Source organism: Pinus tabuliformis, chromosome J (assembly GCF_031772625.1).
Source record: "Pinus tabuliformis cultivar Carrire ecotype Pingquan chromosome J, CPIR1, whole genome shotgun sequence".
Lineage (NCBI taxonomy): Eukaryota > Viridiplantae > Streptophyta > Pinopsida > Pinales > Pinaceae > Pinus > Pinus tabuliformis.
In genome coordinates, this window is record NC_142295.1 from 512,064,584 (window position 1) to 512,090,424 (window position 25,841).

Genomic DNA, 25,841 nt, shown 5'->3' on the forward strand with positions numbered 1-25,841 from the left:
TCCACCTTCATTATCATACCTTTGCCTTTTTTGCTATGGAGAGAGTGTAATACTTCTTGTGCTGTCCCAATTGCCTCATGGATTTGCCTGTCCTTCAAGAAAGCAAAGTGTTCAGGCAGGATGTGCTTTGATAAGATAGGATTCAATCTGTTTGCAATAGTTTTGGCTATTATCTTGTACAAACAGTTACAAAGTGAAATGGGACGGAATTCATCAAAAGTGGATGGATTATCAGTCTTCGGAATTAGGGCAATGAAAGTGGAGGTAATGGCCGCTTCCAAGCGTCCCGAAGCCCTAGACTCCTCCACTACACTAAGGAGATCCAGACCAATCAATTCAAAAAAAGCCAAATAAAATTCGATGGACCAACCATCAGGCCCTGGGATTTTGTCCTTGCTGAACCATTTTAAAGTGGCCTCCAGCTCCCCCAAAGTGACCTCTTGCACCAAATCCTCCTCGTCCTCTTGCTCCACATACCTAGGGAATAGCTGAGCAACTCTGATAATTTCTGCTAAATTAGTCTCCCTGGGGTCACTGTAGGAATTTTTAAAGTGTGAGTTTTCCAGTGAGGCGAGCTGAGGGAAAGTGTTTGTTGTCCTTCCCTGTTCATCCTGCATTTTCCAAATGGTGTTTATAGCTTTCCTTCCATTAGCAAACTTTTGATAAAATTTTGTATTAGCATCCCCCTCCTGTATCCAGATGGCCCTGCTTCTCAATCTCCATTTGTCTTCCCTTTCTTTGAGGATATTACCCCGGGCTGAGTAGAGGGATGTGATTTTATTCTTGTGCTCCTCTGAGCTATAAAGTCCTCCCATCTCATTTTCAAAAACTTCCAGTTCAATCTCTATCTGTCTCAGTGCATGGTCATCCTGAATTATTTTTTGATGGGCCCAGATTTTGGACATCTTTTTCAGCTCTGCTAGGTTGCGGATAAACCCAGCTGTTGTTGCACCTCTAACCCCTGGTGGGTTTGTTTTCCAGAAATCAGTAACCATGCCAATGAATGATGCATCCTTAAGCCAGGTTTAACTGAATTTAAATGGTCCTTTCGGCCTATCTCTTCCACATTCCATTTCCATGTAAATAGGTAAATGGTCTGATAGTCCACCCGTGCCAACCCATTGCTTGATATTGTATCCCAATTCCATGACCTGTTCTTTGACAAGAAATCTGTCTAGTCTCCTTGCAAGTCCATTGTCACCAACTCTATTGTTCCTCCAAGTAGCTTGAATTTTTGCAGTAGGAATATTGATCAGATGGTGCTGATCCAACATGGACGAGAAGTAGTCCAAAAGGGAATCCATTTGTGCACGAAGTCCCCATGATTCAACATGTCCTAAAGAAAAATTGAGGTCCCCTCCGATTATCAGATTATCAACCAATAATAGATCCAGACCCAGGAGGCGGTCCCAAAATTCAGGGCGGTTCTGGCAAGGCCCATATATATTGATAATCCTGAAGCACATTCCCATCTCAACTAAGTGTACATCAGCCCCTAAGTAGCCTTGTTTGCCCCAACAGTTAATTTCCTTGATAAATCTCGTGTTTATGCCCAATGCAAGTCCTCCAGATTGGCCATGGCCATCCAACCCTATAAATCTCCAACCCAGCAAAGAGTGCTCAAGAGAGCGAGCAATATCAATAGTAGGACCTAATGTCTCCTGGAGGAAAATAATATCCAGAGAGTCAGCAGAGAGTAATCGACAAAGAGCTAGTTTTTTGTCGGGCCTAGCCAGCCCTCTGCAATTGTAGGATAGAATCTTCATGGAGGGGGTTCCAATGGGGTTGTTCTTGCTCTAAGAACCCCAGGGATGGTAGATTGTTTGCCCAAAGCAATGTCAACATCAGCTTGTGCTTGGGCATTTTTAAAATCAAAGGGACGACCTCGAGAGGCCTTGGTGGGGGGGGGGATGGAGGATATCAAGACCAACATGGTCCTAGACTGAATTCCTCGATCGAGACCGTGTATTATATCTTGGTTCCAAGGCTGTTGTCAAGGAGGCCGAGGGCTTCGGAGGACGGGTGCAGAAAAGTGTGGGGGGAGTGGGGGGGAAGGAGGTTGGGGGGGGGGAGCAATGTCACATACACTTTGTACAGGGGTATCAATAGAGAAAACAGTTCCCGAACCCAATAACTACTCAGATATTGAATTATTATGAATATTAGAAAAGCATTGAGTGGGGGGCAAGTGAATGGAATTCATACCCGATGTGTTGGAGTCACCCGAGGCTGCCGCAGCTGAACTAGGGACAGGAGGTGGGGGGCAATGGGGCGGCCTACCACGCTTCCTTAGAGTGCTCTGAGCTGGTTCCAAAGACCGCAAACCAAGGCCTGAAAATGTGGTTGTTCCTCCAGAGCGTGGGGTAGAAATCCGATGCAAGTCATCAGAGGCATGAGGTTGTTCCTCTCTTGCATTGTCTTCATGCGACTGAGCCTCCTGTTCCTGAGAGTCCTGAGTAGAATGTCTCACTGACTTCTTGCTATTCCACTTGTTCAGAGGGTAATCTTTGAATAGGTGCCCCACCTTGTGGCAGCGCCTACATCTGAAAGGTACTCCCTCATAGTCCAGCATCTGCCTTCTCACAGCGTTCCTCCACTGTATGTTAATGTACTCTGGAAGCCCATCTGAGAGGTCCATGTGCACTAAAATCCTGGCATAAGCCATTCTTCCTGTCGAGATAAAAGAGTCATCATAGGTAAGATACGAACCCATGGCATCCCCAATCTGTCTGAAGATCTGCTCTGTCCAGAAGTGACAGGGTAGGCTCAGAAGCCGTACCCAAATTGGACCAGCCTCCACCCTCTCTCGTTCAGGATCGAACATCGGCATCCACCTTCGGAGGAGGACTGGTGCTTGATCAATGTGCCATATGGTGGATAGGACCCAATTAGTGTGAGTGAGGCATTTGAATTGCAGGGCAAACCATCCCCTAACGAAGGTTTGAACTTGAGGAGGTTCCGACAAATGATGTCCCCAGACTTCCATTGTCCATTTTTGGAGCCTCTCCACGCTGTAATGTCTACCCCTGACTCGACCCACAAGAACCTTTTCTGCCGAGTCCATAGCTTCACGGAAAGGTGTGTCCTCAGATAGCTTGAGGAAGATTTCATTGCTGCTCTATGGGAGGCGTTTTTTCCTTTTGGAGGTCCCTGTTTGTTTGTTGCTCGTGCCTACCGTCGACTTATCCGCCTGTACCGCCGCAAGTGTGTCTGAATCTTTCTCTGTTGAAGGTCCTTTTGCCCTTATATTATCAAAATTCCCCGATATTATACCTATGCCCGTGAAGTTGCCTGGGGGAGGGTTCCCCATGTCTAGGGGAGTAGATTGAACTGACTTCTAGCTTTCTTGTACTGGAGGATACCCTTCTAAGGGTTTTTCCATCCCTTCCCCTGCAAGAATCGAATCCAAATCTGGCCCTAGGGTTTGAGCACCCAGAACTTGCCAGTGTTCAACCTCCGATAAGGAACCTGTGAGGAGCGGAGGGCCTGTGTATTCTCGTATGGCTGAAGCTTCTAAAGGAATCGAAATGGAGGGTATGCGCTGCCGAGTGAGAGGAGGGAGTGCTTCGATCTCTGTAGAGAATTCATGGTCAAAAGCTAGATAATCATCCACAGTGGTCCCGGGCTGAGACCATGTCGGCTGGTTTTCCGTAGGAACTATGGAAAAAACATCTTTGTCCTCCATAACTGTTAATAACCCGAGCTGACAGCTGCCTGCAGGTATGTCGGTGGGGGACCGAAACCGTCTAGGGGAGACCAAAACTAACCGGAATAAAAACCGCAAATAGCTAATGAATACTGTGGGGATGCTGCGAAAGGTCTGTAACGGGGTCACCTTCCAGGTCGCTTCCAGTTCCTTGAAACAGGGTCATTCACTGGGCTCGATGCCCTAACCCCAGTCACCTATCTGCTCTTCACCCGTCCTCATCTCTGCTCCTCTCCGATAACCATGATATTTTTCACAATGTCATATCGTTTTTTTCACCCCCCGCTATTGTTATTATTGTACCTTCACATTATTATTGTTATGTCGGCTCCAATTATATTATGACCCCTTATACTCCTATACATAGAAAGGAGGTCTTGTCACTTGTATCATCGAAGAATTGTTCATTTGTGTAATGTAAAGGAGGTTGCCCCCTTGAAGACGCTGATTTCTAAGGTGTTGATCTATCTTTTCTATCTTTTTGTGAATTGGTTTCATAACATTTGGTATCAGAGCTTTGGATTCTAGGGTTTTTCTACTCCAAACAGGTCATCGTGGAACCGTCCCTATACCTTTTTCTCTACAAAGTTTTAGAAGCTAAAACAAAAACTTATTTGAGCCGAAATCGTTCTGATCCTCGTGTTTGAATTTCAGATCTTGTCTCGTTATATTTTCAGAGATATGATCTGAGGAAGATAGGGTTTTTGGAAGCTCCAGAATTCCATCTCAAATAGGTCATCGTGGAATTTCCACTATTATTTTTTTTCTACGAAGGTTCAGACTCTAAAATTAAAACCCATTTGAGTGGAAATGGAGATAAGGTCCAAGACATTTAGGGTTTCTGTAGACTCCAGAATTACATTCCAAACAAGTGACCTTGGGAAAATTGTCATAACTTTCTCGCTAAGTATCAGATTGAAATTTCATCAGAAGTTACAGAAAGAGGGCAGACTACAATTTTCTTTATATTTTTTTAAGGTCCGAAGGTCGAAAAAATGACACGTGGCAGGTCGTACAGGTTCACTCTATTGAACTAGTCTATAATCATGTCATTGTAGGAGATTTGACATAACTCTTTATTGAAGAATCCAATATTGATCAGACTGGTGAGGTTAGAAAGAGGACTCAGATGGCTACCATAGACCAAACTTTCAGCACTTGAAGATCTGAAATTACATAATTACATTCGTTTAAATATCAAACTCCTAAAAGCAAGAAAATTTTATATGACTTGAATCAAGAAAATAGAAACACCTAGTAAGAAAAATTGGATGGATGATTTGAAGAATGCGATCGAAGCTAAGATTAATAGTTTTATATGTGCCATGCAAGCTAATATCGATGGTATAGAAGCAAATTTAAAGAAAGGAATGGAGGATTTGAAGAAATACATGGAAGGTTTGAAGGAAGGTGGGACAAAGATGCTATAAGAAAGGCCTCCTAATGACGAAAAGGTAGTAGAGGAAAATCATGACGAGAAAAAAATAAATGTTAATCATGATTTCATAGAATCTAAAATTGGATTGAAGACCCACCATATTACAAATATCGATATGAGGAAGTTTGATGGAAAGGATCCCATAACATTGATACCATAGATGGAGAAATATTTTGATCTACATGATGTGCAACCGTTACAAAAGGTATGTATTGCATCTTTATACTTAGAACCGAATAATTTTTTATGGTATAAAGGTCTTTGTTCTTGTAAACCACTTGACACTTGGTCAATTTTCACGAAGGAAATGATAGCACATTATGAGGATACAAAGAGCAACACCTTCTTTAGCTAATTGATAAATCTCAAACAGAAGGGTTCAATCGTAGAGCACATTAAGGACTTCCAAAAATTGAATATAAGGGTAAATGATATTCCAGAGAAGTAGAGGATTGATGTATTCATAGGGACTTTAAAGGATAACATTCAACATGAGGTTCATCTCTGGGAACCTGATTCATTGGAGCAGGCATTCAAGATGGAAAGAAAAATTGAAAGCAAAATTATGGCAACAAGAAATCCTACCACTCATAATTATAAAGATGGAAGTGTTGTTGCTCCTAGTCTTCCACAACCTACAAGGTTTACACCACAACGATTTGAAGAAAAAGGAGAAAACGACCTTTGTTATAATTGTGATAGAAAATACACTAAAGATCATAAGTGTGCTGAGAAGAAATTATTTTACATTGATTATGAAGAGGTGGAAGAAAAGGATCAAGAAACGTCAAAAGAAGAGGATATACACCAAGAACCAACCCCAAACAAAGAAGAAATGAATCGTTCCATATATTGTAAAGAATTTGCAGGAATTACCACTCATCAAACTCTCAAGATAGAAGGACGTATCAAGAAGAAAAAATGATAACCTCACTTTCGCACAAAATCAAATGAAACAACAGGCAGATCAACATCGCAACGAAAGAAGTTTTGATATAGGCGACTAGGTATTTTTATGAATACAACCATACAAACAAATGTCCCTCAAGAAAGCTAAGAAGGATAATAAATTATCACCAAAGTACTATGGTCCTTACAAGGTGCTACAAAATATTGGTACTATGGCATACAAATTGGAGCTTCCTGCATCTTCCTGAGTGCCCCCAATTTTCCATGTTTCATGCTTAAAGAAGGTTATAGGTGACAAGCTCCCAGTTCAAACAATATTGTCAGAACTTGAAGAGGAAGGAAAAATCATATTGGAACCTGAAGCAATCATGGAAAAAAGAACCCGACAACTACGAAATCGATCAATTTCAGAGTATCTCATCAAGTGGAAGAACTTACCTGCTGAAGATTCCACATGGGAGGACGAGAATTTTATACATAAGCATCCAGAACTACTCAATCATTGAGGACAACACTTTTTGAAGGAGAGGGGCATGTTAGGTTCCTATACTACTAGTGTAACCCCTTATTGTTATTAGTGCAACCCCCTTATTATATTGTTGTGCTCATGTAGTCCCCATATTGTTATTATTGTGCCCCATAGAAGCCCACTATTGTTATTGTTGTACGCTTACATTATTATTTTTATGTCGGCTCCGATTATATTATGACCCCTTAGACTCCTGTATATAGAAAGGAGGTCTTGTCATTTGTATCATCGAAGAATTGTTCATTTGTGTAATGTAAAGGAGGTTGCCCCCTTGAAGAGGTTGATTTCTAACGCGTTGATCTATATTTTCTATCTTTTTGTGAGTTGGTTTCATAATAGCTGCAAATGAAATCAACAATGAAGACAATAAAATGGTGCAATTTGTTGTAGCACTAGGGAAACGATCCGTAGCATGGTTTATGAATTTAGCAGAAAAACAAAATAAGATGAAGGATGAGATCAAGACTAGATTTCTCACCTTGTTTAAAGTGAAATATGTTAAACACTTGGAAGCACAGAAGCTAAAAGGAATAAAACAAATACTGAATGAATCTGTACGCGAATATGATAAATGCTTCAAAGACTTATTAAGTCATATTCCTTACACTATCGACAAGAATCTACTAGTACAATGGTAATTGGATAGACTACTTCAGAAAATCTGCGGGCCACTACGAATGCATGAAATTAAGATATGTGAAGAAGCTCTTAAACCAGCCCAAATAATTGAACAAGATGATGAGAATAAATCAATCCATTCACCAACCGAAAACAAAATTGAAGATAGATTAGACCAACTACAAAACTCTTTACTACATTTATTGCTCTAGAAGAACCACTTATGGTGCACCAATTGTCACATGGAAGGACACACGAAAGATACATGTAAGTTATTATAATAATTTGACCAAGATGTTCGAAGATACAAGCTGAAGTTTGTTGTGACATATGTCAAACTACTTCTAACCACACTACTAAAGATTTCCAGTATAACCTATGAAATTCTAAACTGAAATGGTGTGCAATCTGTGAAGACAATGCACATTCCACCCAGGAATGTCCATTGAATGGAAAACTAAACCCAATTATCATGTTTCATATCATACCCAGGCCACCGACCAATTGTTAGAACCACCTCCATTCAACAGAAGAGGACGAGGTCGAGAAATTTATTGTTGTCAACGAGGCGGTTACAACAAAAGAAATCGTGGTCGGGGTTGAGGACGTGGGAGATTATACTACTATACTTTTTTTAAAGAAGGAAACATTGCGTCTGAATGTCCTTTAAAATATAAAATTTACTTATGCTTTTGCAACGTGTGTGGTCTGGGCGGCCAGTCAGTGGAAGACTATCCAAAAATTATAGAATTTTTTTAGAATAAAAGATATGTTAATTTACTGCAAACTGTTTTGAAGCATGAGATTCTGAACCTTAAAATCCTTCATCTAGTTATAAGGTCATGAGATGGAAGAGATAGTAGTGATCAAAATAACCAAATGATCCAACCTGTCAATAATTCAACAAAGTATCCATATTTACAACAAAAAAATCCAACAATGTCTTGAGAGGCTGAATTATTTAAGAAAGAAAGTGAAGATCAAAGAGTATCTAAGGACCTAACCTTAGAATAATTTCTAAAGATTCTAAAGGAAGATCGCTATGTCACCTGACTTATTGAACTATTAAATATGTTGAAAAATTGTGATGAAAACAGAGAAAGAGGGGAAAATGTCAAACAAATTTCACCTCGTAACTAGATAGATGATCGTGACCCACGAATTGACTTCGAAATAAATGGTTTTATGGTTAAACAAGTCATTTTTTATTTCAGATATCAAGTAAATATCCTTTTGAAAGACACATGGATCAACATGGGACAACCAAGTCTACACATAACAACTAATTATCTTAAATTGACCAACCAAAGATTCATTGAACCATTTAGCACATTACGGCAAGTGAAAACATCAATAATGGGTATCCCAATGATAGTCTACTTTGAAGTTATCGAATTAGTCGAAAACATCCCTACCTATCCAGTGTTAGTTGGCCGACTATGGGGATGAAGAATGAATGTGACTCTATCACTAAAAAAATATAAAATCAAATTAAAAGGCAATAACACAAAATTATCATTCCTTTATGTCCTCGTGAAGGCAAGCCTTGGGTAGAGTCTACCGATGAAGAAGCCGAAATCAGAAAACTATACCAAGTGTTACATGATGAGCATGATAATGTGGAACCAAATGCTTCAAGAGAAATATTAACTGGATCTCCTCTCTCAATAGGACATAACTCAGATATTGAATTACACAAATGGAAAGTCAAGAATTATGAAACAAAAGCAAAGGAGTGTTGGTCAATACAAGTTATTCCAACATCTAGAATATGACCTTTCAATTCCATCAAGGTCATTCCAATTATACGAGAAAAGAACTGTTGAGAAACACCATCCTTAATCCTGACTAATCTAATAGCTAACTCCAATTCGCACATTCATTTTAAGGAAAGGGCATCCCCTATTAACCATGTAGAACTGGTAACAAAATCAATTGGAGAATAAGGACAAATGTAGATCCTAGTGAAAAATTTTACTGGTCAAGCAATGAGATGGTGATGCACACACTCATCCAAACTTCAAACATGGATGACTACAACCACATATTTTATTGAGTGATTTGTAGGAATAAATTTATCTGCACAAGAAAAAATACCAACTTTAAGTGTTGGCCAGGACCCTGTTCAACACATCAAATTTTGTGAATCTAAATGGTGAAGAATCAGATATAGGGATGAACATGTATGGACACACATGTTCCCAAACACACTAGCTAATCTTACAAACAATTGGTACAAATTAGAATAAGCGAGGGTCCATTCCCTCCAATGGAAGGAATTAAAATAAAACTTCATTAAAGACTTCGAGTTTCAACCAGAGGAGGCAGATCTAAAGGATGCAATCCAACAAATCAAAGAATTTGTACATAAAATTCAGTCGATCCACAGACTTCAACAAAAAATATCTTAACTTGAAATCATATAACCTATACTACAGAACATGGGATGGACATCCAGTTAGAAATGGAATATTCACCCATTGTTGGCCATATTTTTACTTTAAATAAGAACCATCCTAAAATTTATAAGAAAATCTAGTCTGTATACAAAGTCGACAAACAGAATGTAGATAAACCAGACAAGCTAGACTTTTTTTCGGCATACCAAGAAGTAAAAGTTGGGGAACAACAACTCGACGAATCTAAGGCACCCAACTAGATGGACACATAAATTAAGATAAAAGAAGTCGATATATCAAATGACGATCGACCAAAAATCGCCTGAATAGGGGTCTATTGGTTAGAGAAAAAAATAATGGAGTTTGGTGACTTACTCAAAGAATACCAAGATGTATTTTCTCGAGATTAAAAATACTTAAAAGGATTAGTTAAAGAAATGGGAGAAATGAAGATTAATCTAATCCTAGGAGCCAAGCCAATAAAAAAGAGACCGTATAAATTATCTCATAAATATAAGCCTATTGTACAAACAAAATCAAAGGAATTCTTGTTTCCGGTATTATATACCCAATAGAAACATCAGAATGGGCAAGCCTTATGGTCGTTCAACAAAAAATAAATGACCTGACAAGGCTTTGGAATATGTATAGATTACCTTGGATTAAATTAACTAATAGTTACTAATCCATTCCCAACTCCTTTTGCCATCGAAATCATTAATGAAGTAGCAGGACATGAATGTTATTCCTTTATGGATGACTTTTAAGGGTAAAATCAAGTACACATAGTAGAATAAGACCAAGAGAAAACAACATTTGTTACAAAATTCGGCTCCTTTGCATATAGATTAATGTCATTTAGATTAAAAAAATGCACCAACTATATTCTCAAAAATTGTCGTCAAAGCATTTCAGGAATACATCTATAAGACCATGGTTGTTTACTTTGATGACTAGATAGTCTACACACTACTAAAGGATCATATTCAATGGTTAAGGTTAATGCTCGAAAGGTGTAGATAGATATGACTATCTCTTAACATAAAGAAATGTATTTTTGCAACTCCCATCATAATACCACTGGGTCACGTTGTATCCAAAGACGAAATTAAAGTGGATATGGCGAAAATAAAGGTAATCATAGATTTGAAGCCCCTAGTTAACTAGAAGCATATTATTATTTTTCTAGGACATACAGGATATTACAAAATATTTATTAGACACTACTCTAACATAAATTTCCCAATTGATGGACTCCTGAAAAAATATATCCCTTTTATTTGGTCTGACAAATGTGACGAATCATTTTAGTTATTAAAAATAAATTAGTCGAATCTCCAATTATTAAATTTCCAGATTGGTCTGTACGGTTTCACGTTCACATTGACACATTGAATGTGGCATTTGGGGAAGTCTTAGTGCAACTCGACGAAGAAATAATATATCACCCAAATGCTTATGATAGTCGTAAACTTAACAAAGCAGAAAGAAATTATTCGACGACAGAACATAAAGCCTTAGCAATGATATTTTCTCTACATAAATTCAGACATTACATTTTGGAAAATCTTTTCATATTCTATATAGATCATCAAGCCTTAAAATACCTCGTCAACAAACTTGTGCATCAAGGCCAGATTTGTTAATGGCTACTACTATTTCATGAATTTGAATTTGAAGTCATTGTCCAACCTGGAAAGAAAAATGTCGTCCCTAATAATTTATCACGACTAGAATGACAGGGTGAACTACTAGAGATCAACGAAAATCTTCCTCGCGTACACTTATTCAAGATTGAACTGGCCCCTGTCAAACTTTCTGAAATAACAGAGTTTCTCCACACAGGTAAACCACCAGAAGAATTAACCAAAAAAAAAAGAAAAATATTTTAGCAATTAAAGAAACACCATACACATTAATAAATGACCAACTCTATAAACTAGGAATTGATGAAGTACTCCAGAGGTGTGTTATTGAACACGAAAGAGAAGCTATCATTGATGAAGCCCACAAAGGGGGATCTGGAGGACATTACTAAGGAGACATGATTACCCGCAAAATAATGCAAGCTCGATTGTGGTGTCCGACCATATTTTGTTATTGTCATCAATGAGTACAAAATGGTGACATATTCCATAGAACTAGTCAAACCCTTCTGAAACATCAAATTTCGTTGCATTCTATAATTCCATCCCTACCATTCAAAATATGGGGGATTGACTTTATCAGCCCATTCGATAATAGAGCAAAGAAAACAGACGCAAAGTACATTATCACTGTAGTTGAGTATGTAATGAAATGGGCGGAAGAAAAATACTTAGTATCATGCACTAAGAAAGATGCAATCAATTTTATATATGAAAATATAGTGATGTGTTTTTGCTGGCCTCTAGTCAACAGAGTAACACACTTTGTTAATAGCACAATTGAAGTACTCATGAAAAACTTCATGATTGAACATAGAAAAACTACCACATACCACCCCTAGGAAAATGGTGTAGTCAAATATTTTAATAAAACTTTGCATAAAGGATTATTGAAAATATGCAACATAGACAAGGACGACTAAGATAAGAAAAATTCCAACAATATTATGGGCTTATCGCATAACTTATAAATAGTTGATGGGGTCGAAAGAATTTCAACTTGTTTTCAAACAGGAAGCAGTCATACCATTTCATTTTTCAACAAATGCATAAGTCTTGTCAACCATAATTAAATTTAATACAAAATTACAAGCGTAGCATCTCTAACAACTACATAAATTGGAGGAAGACCGGCCATATGCACTATACCATCAACAAATTAGTAAGGATCAACAAAAAGTGTGGAACGATTGAAACCTACAATCCAAACATCTCCAAGTTGGCAATTTAGTATTGCTATATGATAGTCAAGTGAAAGGAAAACCGAAAAAACTTGAAGTTGCATGGCTTGACCCATTTTTTATCGAAGATATTGGACCATTAGGAGCATTTTAGCTAAGAACACTGCATGGTCACCTTTTCAAGTCACTTGTTAACGGTGCTCGTCTTAAAAAATACATTACATAAATAATAGTTAGCATAGGTTAGTTGTAAGTTATTAGTAGCTAACTGACCAAAAATGTAAAAAAGTAACTATTTAATAAATAAATAAAATTAATTATTAATTATTATTTTTGTCGTTTTTTTATTTTCTTTAACTTAGTCTAAATCCCTAATATTAGTACAAAGTAGTTATAAGTGTATCTGACATAACATTTGGTGCATAATAAAAAACCATGTCAAATATAATCATATAACCATACCAAGCAACATCATTGGAGTGCGAGGCCGACCTATGTAACATGCTTAGAGCAAAGCAGAGTTCAGAGTGACACCAAAATCAAGATGATCAAAATGAAAAGCATAGAAAAAAGATTCGACCTGTACCTCGTAGGCATCAAATGACTAACTAGAATCATAGAGTACGATTCCATAGATTGATAATCATAGAAGGGAAGGATGAATACTTGCTAGAGACCAATTCGTGAAATTCGGTCCTACAAAAAAACATCGCACTTGACAATGACCAGGAAAAAAACAAAATATAAAAAGGAGGGTTTATAAATCAAGGCAATTAAGTACGGATTTCATCCTCTGACATGTCCCAAGCCTCACACATATCAACACCATCAGATATTCCATAGAGGTCATTCCAAGATTCCCATCATTTACTACCCACTCTGCCAAAAATGTGGCAAGTTGATGCCATGTATGTGCAAGACAATAATCAACATAATACATGAAAATTGAAGATACATCATGAGGAAATGCAAGAAAATGAAAATTATGGAGCATTTAATGCCACCTTTATAAAAATAAAGGAACACCCCGATTTTTTCAAAATCTTGCCAGAAGTTTCGAGCAACTTTCCCTGTGACATGGAGTACATCCCAGACATTCTATGTACAGTAATATTTGATTAATAGTTGCTTGATTATCTACCAATAGAAGAATTCTACGAAGAATTCGCCAAGACGAAACACAAGGCTGGATCATAGGAAGAAGAAGTGACAGTTGAACCCAAAACCAAAGCTCGGTTCGATCCTGCTGGTAAAATGGAGCTTGAAGTTCATATGCATAATATCCATCAAGTGAGGGTCAAAGAACCCATGTGGGAAAATAATTTTGATGCTTATCTCAAGTGGGCCAAGACAAAAACTCAATGGAACCCTCAAACGAATTACCTAGTGAATAAGAGAAATTTTTGGAGCCCCATTGGTTGTAGATCTTCAAGGGATGAAAGAAGAAGTTTCCAAGTATCTAGTGAGCAGATACCACAATGGAAAATTGTGACTGGACCAACCGCATTTCATTTCCAACACTACCATCTATTTGATCACCAGACTCCCCTATAAAGGACCTAATGTAGCAACCATGATCGATGTGAGTCCTTAGCTTATGGAACTTCTTGGAGTGGCTTCCATGCAAAATTCAAGAGGTTTTGTGATCAACCAAGTGCAGTACCCTTTTGCACGATGGATATGGATGGTTTTTTCTCTATGTCTAACTTTCACAGGTCGAGCCTTGGATGTTAATCTCACCATGTTGGAAACTATCGATGAAGTAGAAAAATATGGAGTTCAGTATAATTTGGTTGATCATGTGGCTGGCCTAATTAAGGTTAACTGTCAAGTTTTCCATAACTTCTATAAGGCTATTTATTTCCTTTCTCTATTGATATGGATCACTGTGAAGTTGAACTCACTAGTTGGGGAAGCTGACTTTATAAAGAAAGATTTACCTATAATGAACATTTCCAAAATTTTCTCTGGTACATGGTAAGGGAACCTCAGCCGCTAGGGCCTAATGAAATTTTTAGGAACTGATTTTTGAATATTAATAATATTATGATAAATGGTGAGTTCCTCAACATGTTTGTCATGCCCTACCTCCCTTCTCTCATGTTGAACTAGGCCTAGATTACACTAAAGTCTGGTATAATAATTCCCCTGAGGTCGACCCACATGAACTCCCCTACCATCGCACAATAGAAAAAATATTTGATGAGTTAGGATATCATTCTAATACCAAATATGTCATTCCATTTGTCATATTTGAACTGGCCCATGACATCATCACACCCCTAAAATGTGTTGAAGTTGAGCAGGAATTTCAAGCTAGTCTTTATTTTCAACCTTTCAAAGTTGATCTATCCATACCCATGCCTAAATCCTCAAACAAGTCTACTCGCAAAGAGCTTGCTAGTCCTAAGTCTACCCCTTCTAAAATTAAACCATCCCAGTGGCAAAAAATACTTAAAAATATTAGATTGACTAATCTATCCAAGCAGCAGAGGTTGGACGTCGTTCTTCAATATCAGAAGCCCGAGAAAAACATTGTCAAGAATCCTTCTAGGCCCATAACTACGCCCATTAGAACGCAAATCCACAACATTGCTGAAAGTGTGAAAGGCTTGCTTGTTGAGAATATTGACCACAAAATAGATGAAGTCCTTCAAAAAGGCAAGCAGGATATTCAGTCATCTTCTCAACCTCAAAAGAAAAAAAGTTTGCCACAGTTACTGAGATTGAATTAATAAAGGATACACCTGTTAATTCCTTGACCTGATTTGATGAAGAAATCAACCTCATTAGCCAAGCGTAGTCCAACAAGGAACAGTCAAGTAGAAAGCAGTCTGATAAAGAGGAGTCAAACATACATAATTCTAATGAAGAAGAATCTAACAAAGAGAAATCTAATGAAGCATAGTCAGGAGAAGAGAATTTCGACGGGGACCAAGTAGAGAAATAAAATGCAGAACAAGGTCAATCTAATCGCACTTAGATAACCAAGTCCTAGTTAGAAGTAAACCAGTCAGAGGATAACCACTCGAACATCCATAACAACTTAGGTCCTACTTATAAATATAACTCATCATAACTAACTCACTCGGATGAAACCATCATAGAGCTCAACCAACAGACAAACCATGGTTTGAGTAAGTTGAAAAAGTCAGATGTAGGAGGAGTAATTATTGTTAATAAAACACCTGCAATTAATCCAGGTATTATCCATGTCCCGACTATCAAAGGAAATCCAGATTCAACTACGATAGACACTTTAACAACCAAGGACAATAAGAAGCATGTCGATATAACTACTAAGTATGTTGAGATCAAGCTTACTAGTGATAGACAACTCTTTATGGTTATGGAACGATTTTTCAAATTTTCCAAGAAATGATGCTAGAAAGAAAGAAAGACACTGATAAGCTTCAACACCTTTAGGGAAAAGAAAGGGAGACTTGGATGAAGTGTCAAAACCATGCAACATAAAAATTAAAAATTCCCACTCTAACTAAGAGTGATGATCATCTCGTTGTTGTTCAACAGTTGTTAGAGGTTTTAATTGAGAAGAACGTCCATCTCACTACACATATCATAATTGCAGTCTCGACCTACACTTAGGGCTAATCCTAGTTTTACTCAAGCTTTGCATAAGGCCCATGATGTTTTTTTAGTAGCAAAACAGATATTGGAAGCTACACTTGACAAAAGCGCTGCTATCACAACTACTCTGAATAATTTTCCCTCCTATTTGGTTGTTGTTCATTTGAATATAAGGGTCCAAGAAATACCCAACTAGAACAATAGAGGGAAAATTATGCACAGCTCCTGTGATAGTATCGTATTGGTTGCATGAAGGAAATAAATCCCAATGTGAAGCTTCAAATGCCTCTCATTTCCTACAACAAATTTTGCAACATGTGAACAATATCAAGAAAAACATACCATACAATCAGAGGATAGCAGACTCTGCAAGAATACAAGACAATGTACAGTACTTGTGTGATATTATAGAGTCAAGTGTAAAATCTCAAGTAGTAGTATGAGAATGGTCGATATTCGATGAACATTTGCATATGTTGGCTCTAGTAATCTATCAGAACACTTTTCCTAGCATAACTCCAACTCCACGAGCATGTTCCACTTCTCCACATCTTCCATGGCCTACTCATCAATTTTATGCATCTAGTGTTTCTACATTTGTTGTCATCTCAAAAAAGAAGTCTAATGTAAAATAGGTTGACCAAACAATGAACCAACCATCCCATCTAGCCTTAGAGATGCCCACCAAAGTAGTAGAAGCATTGGGCTTTGATCCACCAATTGCTTGATCATTGATCTTTATTCTATCTTTAATTCAAAAATGTTGATTTAAAAATTTGCTTTTCTCTTTTTCTACTGTCTTTTTCTTTTTGCAAATCTCCCCCTTCTTTGAGTCGAAGAAGGAATTGAGGGTGGGGGAGATGTTGAAGGAGCTAGTTAGGTTGACTGTCTAGACGATTATGAAAAAGGCTAGTTGGTCTTTTCGACTAGCCTCAGTGTAAACAGATTGTAATACGACAAACAAATAACTAATGTTAGAATATACAATATGGTTAATTTGATAGTTAAACTCTTTTAATTGCCTTATCAGTCTATATATACCTATAAGTATGAATGTAATAGGGATTCCTTATATAATACAAAATACATATATGTGACTTTCTTATCTCCCCATTAATGTGTCTTGCCTCTTTACATGCTTTTTGTATGTTTACTTGTGTCTATCTACTAGTAACAATGCACACTATTTGCTAGATTACAATAAGGAGGATCCCTAAAATTCCCAAAAATAAAACTCTTCGAAACTCATTGAAACTAATACCAAGTCAAAGATCTTATCACAAGGGATCCAATGGTACAAACGTTGTCTCAATCTAAGTTCGTTTGGGAAAGTTATACCTAGTCAAAGTTGTTGTCAAAATTGGCAAAAATACAGATTTTAGTTAGCACCATATAAAGTTGGAGTGTCGCCAAATTGGATATCTGGAAAAAATAATAGCTAAAGTTGGTGGATTTTTTCTAAAATTAGTAAAGGTCCAGATAAAGTTAGAGACAACACTAAGTTGGTATAACTGCCAAACTTAACGGTAATTCCACCAAATTCTGCTACAGATAGCTAGCCCAATAACATGGGGCCACATGGACCAACCGAATGGTACCATATGGCACTCAATTGGTGTCTATCAAGGCCTAGTCAATCAAAAATATTGCAAACAAAGTTTAAACAGACACTGTTCGGGGAAATTTTTACATTCAAGAGTTATTTTAAACATTTATTTTAAAACGATAAACGACGGGAAGTTAATACATATTAAAACAAATAATATATGTTAAAATTTCATTAGAAAATGGTTATAACCAACGGTTATTATTAATAACAAATGTTAACAGTGGACAATTTATACAATGGGTGGTGGTTGTATTTTACCACTTGTTTTTAAATATAAAAATGGGGGTCCATGGGTTTGGAACCCTCAACCCCCTCCCAACTAACATCTCTTAATCAACGGGACACCTAATATGCCAACCATGTAGTCTTTGGAATCACCACCAACACCCTTGTATATAAACAACACTTATTCATTCAAGTGAACAATGGAATGAGGATCAGAGGAGGGCCGATAGGATGTGGAACCAGGATAGGTTGAAACAGTGAGCAAAGGCAGAACCCTAAGACGAAACCTTGAGATGTGATTTTCAAGGAGAGAATATTCCAAGAGTAGAGAATATTCCTAAAGAATCTGCTATGGAATCTAAATGATTCTCTGGGGGGTCAAAAGTTGAAGGTGGCATAAAGTAGTTGAGTTTATACTGATTTTACTCAAAATTTCATAAGGATTTCACTAGTGGAGTTAGATTTGGGATATGAAAAGTGGATCTAATGCCTCACAGAAGAATCCCACATGTTTCATTAATTGTTGGACATGAAGTTTGAGTTAGCAATACACCTTTCATATGTTTGTCATGTTTACAGTCAAAATTCTTAGAAGGATGAGACATAACTGGTTGTGTTGCGATTGTCATGTTTTGAGCAGTGAAATTTTAGGTCACTCCTAGTATTGAAGGTATAATGTTGTATTTTCCCATGTACTCATTTTCATTTTTGTTAAGATGAAGAAGAGGCCTCCCCATTATTGAAGTAGGTCTCAAAGACTTAGTCCACACTAGATGAACTTCGTTATCAAACTTTGGGTGTATTGTCTTTATGGTCTCCTTTATGTTGCTTATTATTTAAGTATTTGCATATATGGGTTCTACATGCTCTTTGCATGAAATTTTGAAAACGTCATTGAATAAAATATCATGGACCTTGATGGTATTAAAGCGGCTTCTTGTTGATGTAAATTGCGAGTGTGGATGATAACCGGGACAAACTCAAAAAGGGTGAAGGAAAAATTAAGTCTTTTGACCCAAAGATTAGACATGAAACATGAAGAAGGAAACTGGAAGAAGACGATTCTCATATTGAGAATGAGTGATATTTCCATAAATCTTTCTATAACATTGGAAATAAGGTAGATAAAGTGTTTTCATATTAAGAGAATAAATTGTTAAAGAAAGAAAAGAAGAATAAATAGAAAGAAAATGATAATGCTTTGGTAAATCATGGAAATAGAGGAGAACCTCCTGAACCTCCATCTCCATCTTTAAGTGAATGTTATACTTCTTCATCTTCTTTTCATCATTCTAATAGCCATCATAGATATGCTTCTAAAAATCCTTTTATTAAGTTGGATGTAAAATTTGATTCTCCCATGTTTAATGGATAGGCTAATGTAGAAAATATAAACAATTGGATCAGACAAATTGAAGTATATTGATGAATATAATAAATTGAAGAGGATGAGTGTTATAGACATTTTTGGGCACTACAACCCCAAGCATGAAATGTCCATAAACCAAGGGCTCCTAAGTCCCTAAAAGTGTTGTTCTAACCCCTAAAGGAACAAGGTCAACTGATTACAGCTTCTCCCAGAAGTTCTCCATGAAAAACTGCTCAGAATTGGTCAAAACAGGATCATTTCAGCTGCTCCATAGGCTAAGTGCGTTGCATCTCACCTAAATACACTGTGTGGGTGCGTTGCATTTCAAAAAGCCCTTCTATGGGGTGCGATGGGCGAGAAATGACAAATGGCAGTGTCATTCCGCGAGGTGGAGAGGCATGGAATCTTCCAGAAACTTCTCCTGTGACACTTGCCTCTTTGAATTCGACCAAGGATGAGTAAGAGATCATCAATCTCCAAGTGGAAGCAAGAACTATCATAGGGAAGACACTAATCAAATCACAAGCTGACTCATCTCCCTTACAGATATCTATATATGGATCCCTCATCCCAGAGATCTAGAGGCTGGAATTTTGCATATTGTAAGGAATTGTTGTTGGTTTCTTAAGATAAAACATCAGATTGTTGGGTGATCTAAGCTTTGTATGAGGTGAAGAGGGGCTTCCTTGCTGAGAGGATGATGCTGGGTCAGAACAAGTGGTTGTAACTCCCCTTGGCTCTTTCTTGTTTATCAATAAAAGCTATTCAAGTTTTCCTCCATACTCTTATGTCATTTATGTTTGTTGCATTTGTATGGTCAATTTACATCTGATCCTAGATTGTTTATGATTATAGATCCATGTTCTTGTATAGTGCTATGTTACTGTGATCATACAGGTACTCTGTGAAGCTAGGCGTGCAAGGGAACAAGTAGCGAAAGACTATCAAGAAGGAGAGGAATCGAACCAGGAGATTAGCGCAAGACAGAGGTTGGTCTTGTTTGTTCTTCTCTATCTATACTTCATAAAGGAAAAACGAAAGTAGCTTTACTTTCTTTGTTTCTAAGGTAGCTTTCACACCTTAGTGGGATAAGCAGTTCTGAGTAGACACTTTTCCCTGTAACAATGAGGCAAAGATCCAGTTGTCGTCTCTTTGAATGGGAGGCAGAACTCTTGTATGGTTGGAGATAAAACTTCAAAAAGGTCGCAAACATACTAGTAAACTCCTTTATTCACAGTCTAAGTTTGTTTCTGCATGAATAGGACAATCTTATCCTTTAGGATATCAACAAAAATACATAATGCAATCAAGAAATTTGAGACAAGACAAAGCTCATAATGTTCAAGTTTTATAGAGGAATTTAGGAAGAAAGCATTAGCATTGGGTATTCCTTTAGAGTCACAGATACTTTGATGAAATATATTGGTGCTTTGCATAATTATCTTTGACATTCATTAGTGTTGTTTGATCCCACTACTCTTGATTAACCTAGTGTAAAATTTATTCATCTTCAAAGAGGGGGAAAGAATGAAAGAGATGGCCATGCAAAAAAGACAATGACAACCAAGAAAAAGGATGAAGATCTCTCTTGCGCTTATTGCAAGGAAGAAGGGCATGATGGGAAGCATTGTTGGAAACTGCATCTAGAGTTAAATCTTAAGAAGCATGGCGACAAAGGGAAGCAAATTTTTTTTGCTATGATGCAACAAACCCTGGGTTCTGATTCAAGAAATGAGATGAAGATTGTAGTTGTTGGTATTACAAGTGTTGGACCAATGATGATCAAAACATCAAAGAATGCATGGCTCCAAGAACTTGAGGAGATCAACCTGAGCATTCAAGTAGAGAATGTTGAACTAAGAAGACTGCTATAAGAAGCAAAAGAGGAGAAGCAAGGATTACAGCTTCAATAGTTGAAGTGTGGTGAAGCCTTAGTGAAGCCATCATCACTCACTTAACTAAGGTAAACCGTGTCAATGATTCTTCAATTTCATGTTCTCATTATGATGATGATTTTGGGGCATTCAAAAGGAACATCAAGGGGATTAGTTCAAAGCTAATGAAGAATATGAGATATGAAGGAAAGAGCCTAGGAGTTAATGTACAAGGAATTGTGAATCTAATCCAATTAGTGGAACTACCTCGATATGCAAGATTGGGCTATGTCAGAGAAGAAAGACACTACAAATCCACGAAAAGAGGAGAGTCTTCAAGTGACAAGTGTGATTCAATGTAGGATAATGAGAGAACATCATAACCTTCCAGTGATAATAAGAATTTCAGAGGAAGAGCTAAGACAAGTTCACCTCTTCAAAGCCACACCAGAGACAACCATTCGAGGAAGGATATGTCTCCTAAGAAGGAGAAACAAAAGAAGGTGAAGAAAGTCTATAGGGAGAAAAACCATTGCAACAAGGGCAGACATAAAAAATCCACATGTTGGAATCTCCATCTAGAGCTACGTCCAAAGAAGGATTGGCAGCATATGAAAGCACGTATGAAGGAATCGACCAATGAAGTAATTCAATAAGGAAGCCAACTACAGGAAGAAATACCATTATCCTAGTTAGGTAAGAGATGAATAGCCTTTTTAAGTAGTTGAGTGTGGCCACCATTGTAAATCACATGTTGCTTTTTAAATATCCCAAAGATGGGAAACAACTTGTAAAAGTGTTGAAGTGTATAACATCACCTAAATATGCAACATAGTGATATTTTGACCTTTAGTTGGATAACAAGGGATATGGGTTTTTTTTCTAAAGCTTCACCATGAGTGTTTTATAAACTCTTGGAAATTATGGTCTTATAGGTTAGAAAAGCATTGGAAGCTACATATTTGCATATGGATATAGGTGTCAACTTCATCATTCCTATTTCTATATTACAAAGGTGAAGGAAAGGAAAGTTTGGCCTATTAGAGACATTTGTTATGTAGATAATTGTACATCATACTGTAGATATTGTTTATACTTTTGGAGCACAAAAATTCCTTCAGTGGGGAGGAATGATCCAAGAGGATTCCTAAAAGACCCAAAAATAAAACTCTTCAAAAATATGTGATACCAAGACCAAGTCGAAGAGTTCGTCATAAGGAATCCAGTGACACCTTAATCTGAGTTCGTATGCAAAATTTATGCTTAGTCAAAGTTGTGGTCAAAATTGGAAAAATGACATATTTTAGTTAGTTCCAGATAAAGTTGGAGCATTGGAAAATTGGTGGTATAGAAAAAAATAGGTTGTTTGATGGACTTTGGCTAAACTTAACAGAGCGCCAGATAAATTTGGAGACACCGCTAAGTTGGCATAATTGCCAAACTTAGCAATGGTTCTACCAAATTCGATCGCAATTAGCTAGACCAATAATGTGGGGCGACATGGACCAACCAAATAGTGCCATGTCGCACCTCGTTGGTGACCAACAGGGCCTAGACAACTAACAAAATAGTGGATAAAGTTTAAATATGACGGCTCACGTGAATTGTTAAATTTGAAAGTTATGTTAAACATTTGTTTTAAAACCATAAAAGAAGGGCAGTTAATACACATTAAAACAAAAAATGTATGTTAAAAGTTCATCAACAAATGCTTTTTTTGTTTTTTAAGCTTGGCAGGTCCTTCCTTTTCTATTTATAAACAACAAATTTGCACCACATATGTGAGATAGGTGGCCTCAAGTTTCCCAACGGGAAACCAAGCCTGTTGTCCACCTATCCTCATTATAAACCATCCAAAAATAGTAAAGTATCATTTGTTCTAATAAAGCTATATATGTATCAGTTTCATGATAAGATTCTATAAGTCTATCTATCATAAGCATGCATATTTAAAAGTAAATGCTACCCATAAAAACCAAAAAAATGCCCAGGTAACTGACTATTCCTGCTGTTCTTCTAAGGCTGACTCAATCGGTTCCGGGTCCTTGTCTGAGTCACCAGGCATCTTAGCTAGCTCGATGATCCAAGGGATGTGCCTTTGAATCCTATACAGGCGGATGTCCTACTTGTGCAACTGGAATTGGATCATCTGCAAATCCTTTTTATAGTTAGGTGTTTCCTGAAGGGTCAGTGCCATCCCCACTGAAATTTCCTCCATTGCCTTCCCCATAAGGCTCTTCATGAGCCAATATAGATAGAAGGTCTATTTGAACTGAGTTATTCTGCCTCTAGTATTCCCAGGATCCATAATTACAGCTTGCTAGTTCTCCATCTCCTCCTCGGATTTGCCTTCCTATTTGATTTCCCCCTCCCATTCTTCCAACAACTTGCAGATGCCAACATCCGTTCCCTCCCTGTAGGATGTCACCGCTTCACTGATGAGGAATTCTACCAGTTTCCTCCCTCGTCTTGGTTCTGAGGTGCTTAGTTCATTTGCCCAAGTCATCTCCCGCCCACGTATTCCGTGTCCTCTTCTTCTTGTCAGTCAAGCCATCTCCTCTCTGTCCACTCCCTGTTCAAAAGGAAGATGGATTAGCTCTCTGTGCCTTGCCTCATGCCTCTCTTGCATAGTTTGGTTGACCCACCCCTCATGCAGGCAAGCACAATTTCCTCTACCCAGGTGTGCCTTCCCATTCCCCTCTATCTAGTCATGGGTTTCCCATCGAGGTTGTGCCTTCCCATGCCCCTCTACCTAGTTAAGTTGTGCCACTCCTCTACCATCGCTCATGCCTACGCTTTCCCCATGCATTACTTTTGCCTCACCACCCGCATAGTAATACAAATTCTCTCGACTACTCACAAGAAGAGCGTCCCGTTTAAAAACCCGGTCAACACTCAAGGCTCTCACAACCAGCACACCAAGCCAGACCATAGTCACCCCAAGCCTGCATTGTTCTCCCCGGATATCCCCCCAGTTCCCTTCCCCTGGCATCTCCCGAACCCCCCATCCATACACAAGCATAGTTGCCATAGCAAGGGGATTGTAGGGCCAAGAAACATACCTAAAAATGCTCTGTTGTTGCCGAAGATGGTAGCTCTGCCTACTTGCTCTAGTGCTCCACCTCCCACCAGCATTCACAACAATGCGATTATCCCTGTCCCGAGTTCCTTCTACTTCCCACTCTATCATACCATATCGATTCACCTGTCCTTCCTTACACAGCTCACCTCCTCCCTCGTCTTGTCCATACCCGCCACCTCTCCCAACTCCTCTATCAGTCTTCATGCAGGAGGCCACCGCACCCATCGCCATGAACGTGTGGGGGGTGGTGGGTGGTACCCTTACATTAAGCCTCATAACTATAGTTCATGTTCGACGTCCCTTCCTTCCTTGAGCACGCACCTCGATTGGGGGCATCAAAAAATGTTTATAACCAACATTCATTATTAATAAAAAATGTTAATGAAGGACAGTTTATATAATGGACGGCGGTTGTATTTTACCGCTTGTTTTTGTATATAAAAATTGAGTTCAGTGAGGTTGGAGCCCATGGCCTCCTCCCAACCAACGCCTCATAATCAATGGGCCAACAAGGATTCTAGTCGGGTAGTCTTTGGAATGACCTTCATTTCCCTTGTATCTAAAGCACACTCATTCATTCGACCGAATGACAAAACAGAGAGTGGAGGAGAGCCAATGGGTCGTGGAACTAGGATAGGTCGAAATAATACACATAGACATAACCCTGAGATAGAACCCTGTGGTGTGATTTTTGAGAAGAGAATATTCAAGGAGAATGTTCCCTAGAATATTCCTAAGGAATCTAAAAAATTCTTTGGTGGTCCAAAGTTGAAGGTGGTGGGATGTAGCTGAGTTTATACTCATTTTACTTGGAATTTCACAAGGATTTCACTTGTACGATCAGATTTGGGATATGAGCAGTAGATCACAGGGCTCGTAGCATAATCCTACATGTTTCATTAATTATTGGAAACGAAGTTAAATATAATAATCCACCTTTCAAATGTTAGTCATGTTTACAATCAATAGTCTCAAAAGGACGAGACATACCTGTTGGTAGTGATTGTTGTGTTTTGAGCAGTGGAATTTCATGTCACTAATGGGATTGGGGGTATAATTATGTATTTTTCCATGTACTCATTTCAATTTTTTGTTGAGATGAATGAATAGGCCTCCCCACTATTGAAGCGGGGCCCGAAGACGTAGTCCACACTGGATGAATTTCGTTATCAAAATTGGGGTGCATTGTCTTTATGGTTTCCTTTATGTTGCTTCTTCTTTAAGCATTTGCATATATGGTTTCTACATGATCTTTTCATGAAAATATAAAAACATCATTAAAGAAAATATCCCGGATCACTAGGTATTTCTCTAAAACCTAATGCTTATAAACATGAGGACTAGGTATACCTAATAAAAAATGTGGAATCAAGAATATCTACCTAGGTTAACTAAATTGTATCAAGAGTTAGAAGGTAAATCCTAATTAAATATATAATAGAAAGCATCCTAATATATTAGGCCTCAATTACATCCATTCCAAAGGGAATTCTAAATAAAATAAGGAAAATAAGTTGTAGATTCCTTTTGGAGGGCACTAAACACATAAGATGAATCCCTATGGTTAATTGGAAAACGATAGCCCAACCAAAGTTGATGGCCCGATGGGGCCTGAAAAATATTCATATGTTCAATCAATCATTATTAGTGAGAAATCTTGGAAACTAT

At 37.9% G+C, this 25,841-nt stretch overlaps 1 protein-coding gene across 1 annotated transcript; it reads right to left on the reverse strand.

The window, feature by feature from the left end:
* Positions 1-1,025: 1,025 nt before the first annotated feature.
* Positions 1,026-1,766, reverse strand: LOC149228010 (uncharacterized). The gene has a single exon (XM_089380647.1). The coding sequence runs from the start codon at positions 1,764-1,766 to the stop codon at positions 1,026-1,028; it is 741 nt and encodes a 246-aa protein (XP_089236773.1).
* Positions 1,767-25,841: the final 24,075 nt, after the last annotated feature.

What these genes read in the sequence shown, in the direction of transcription:
- LOC149228010 (XM_089380647.1), bottom strand. Translation starts at nt 1,766, where the DNA reads ATGAAGATTCTATCCTACAATTGCAGAGGGCTGGCTAGGCCCGACAAA.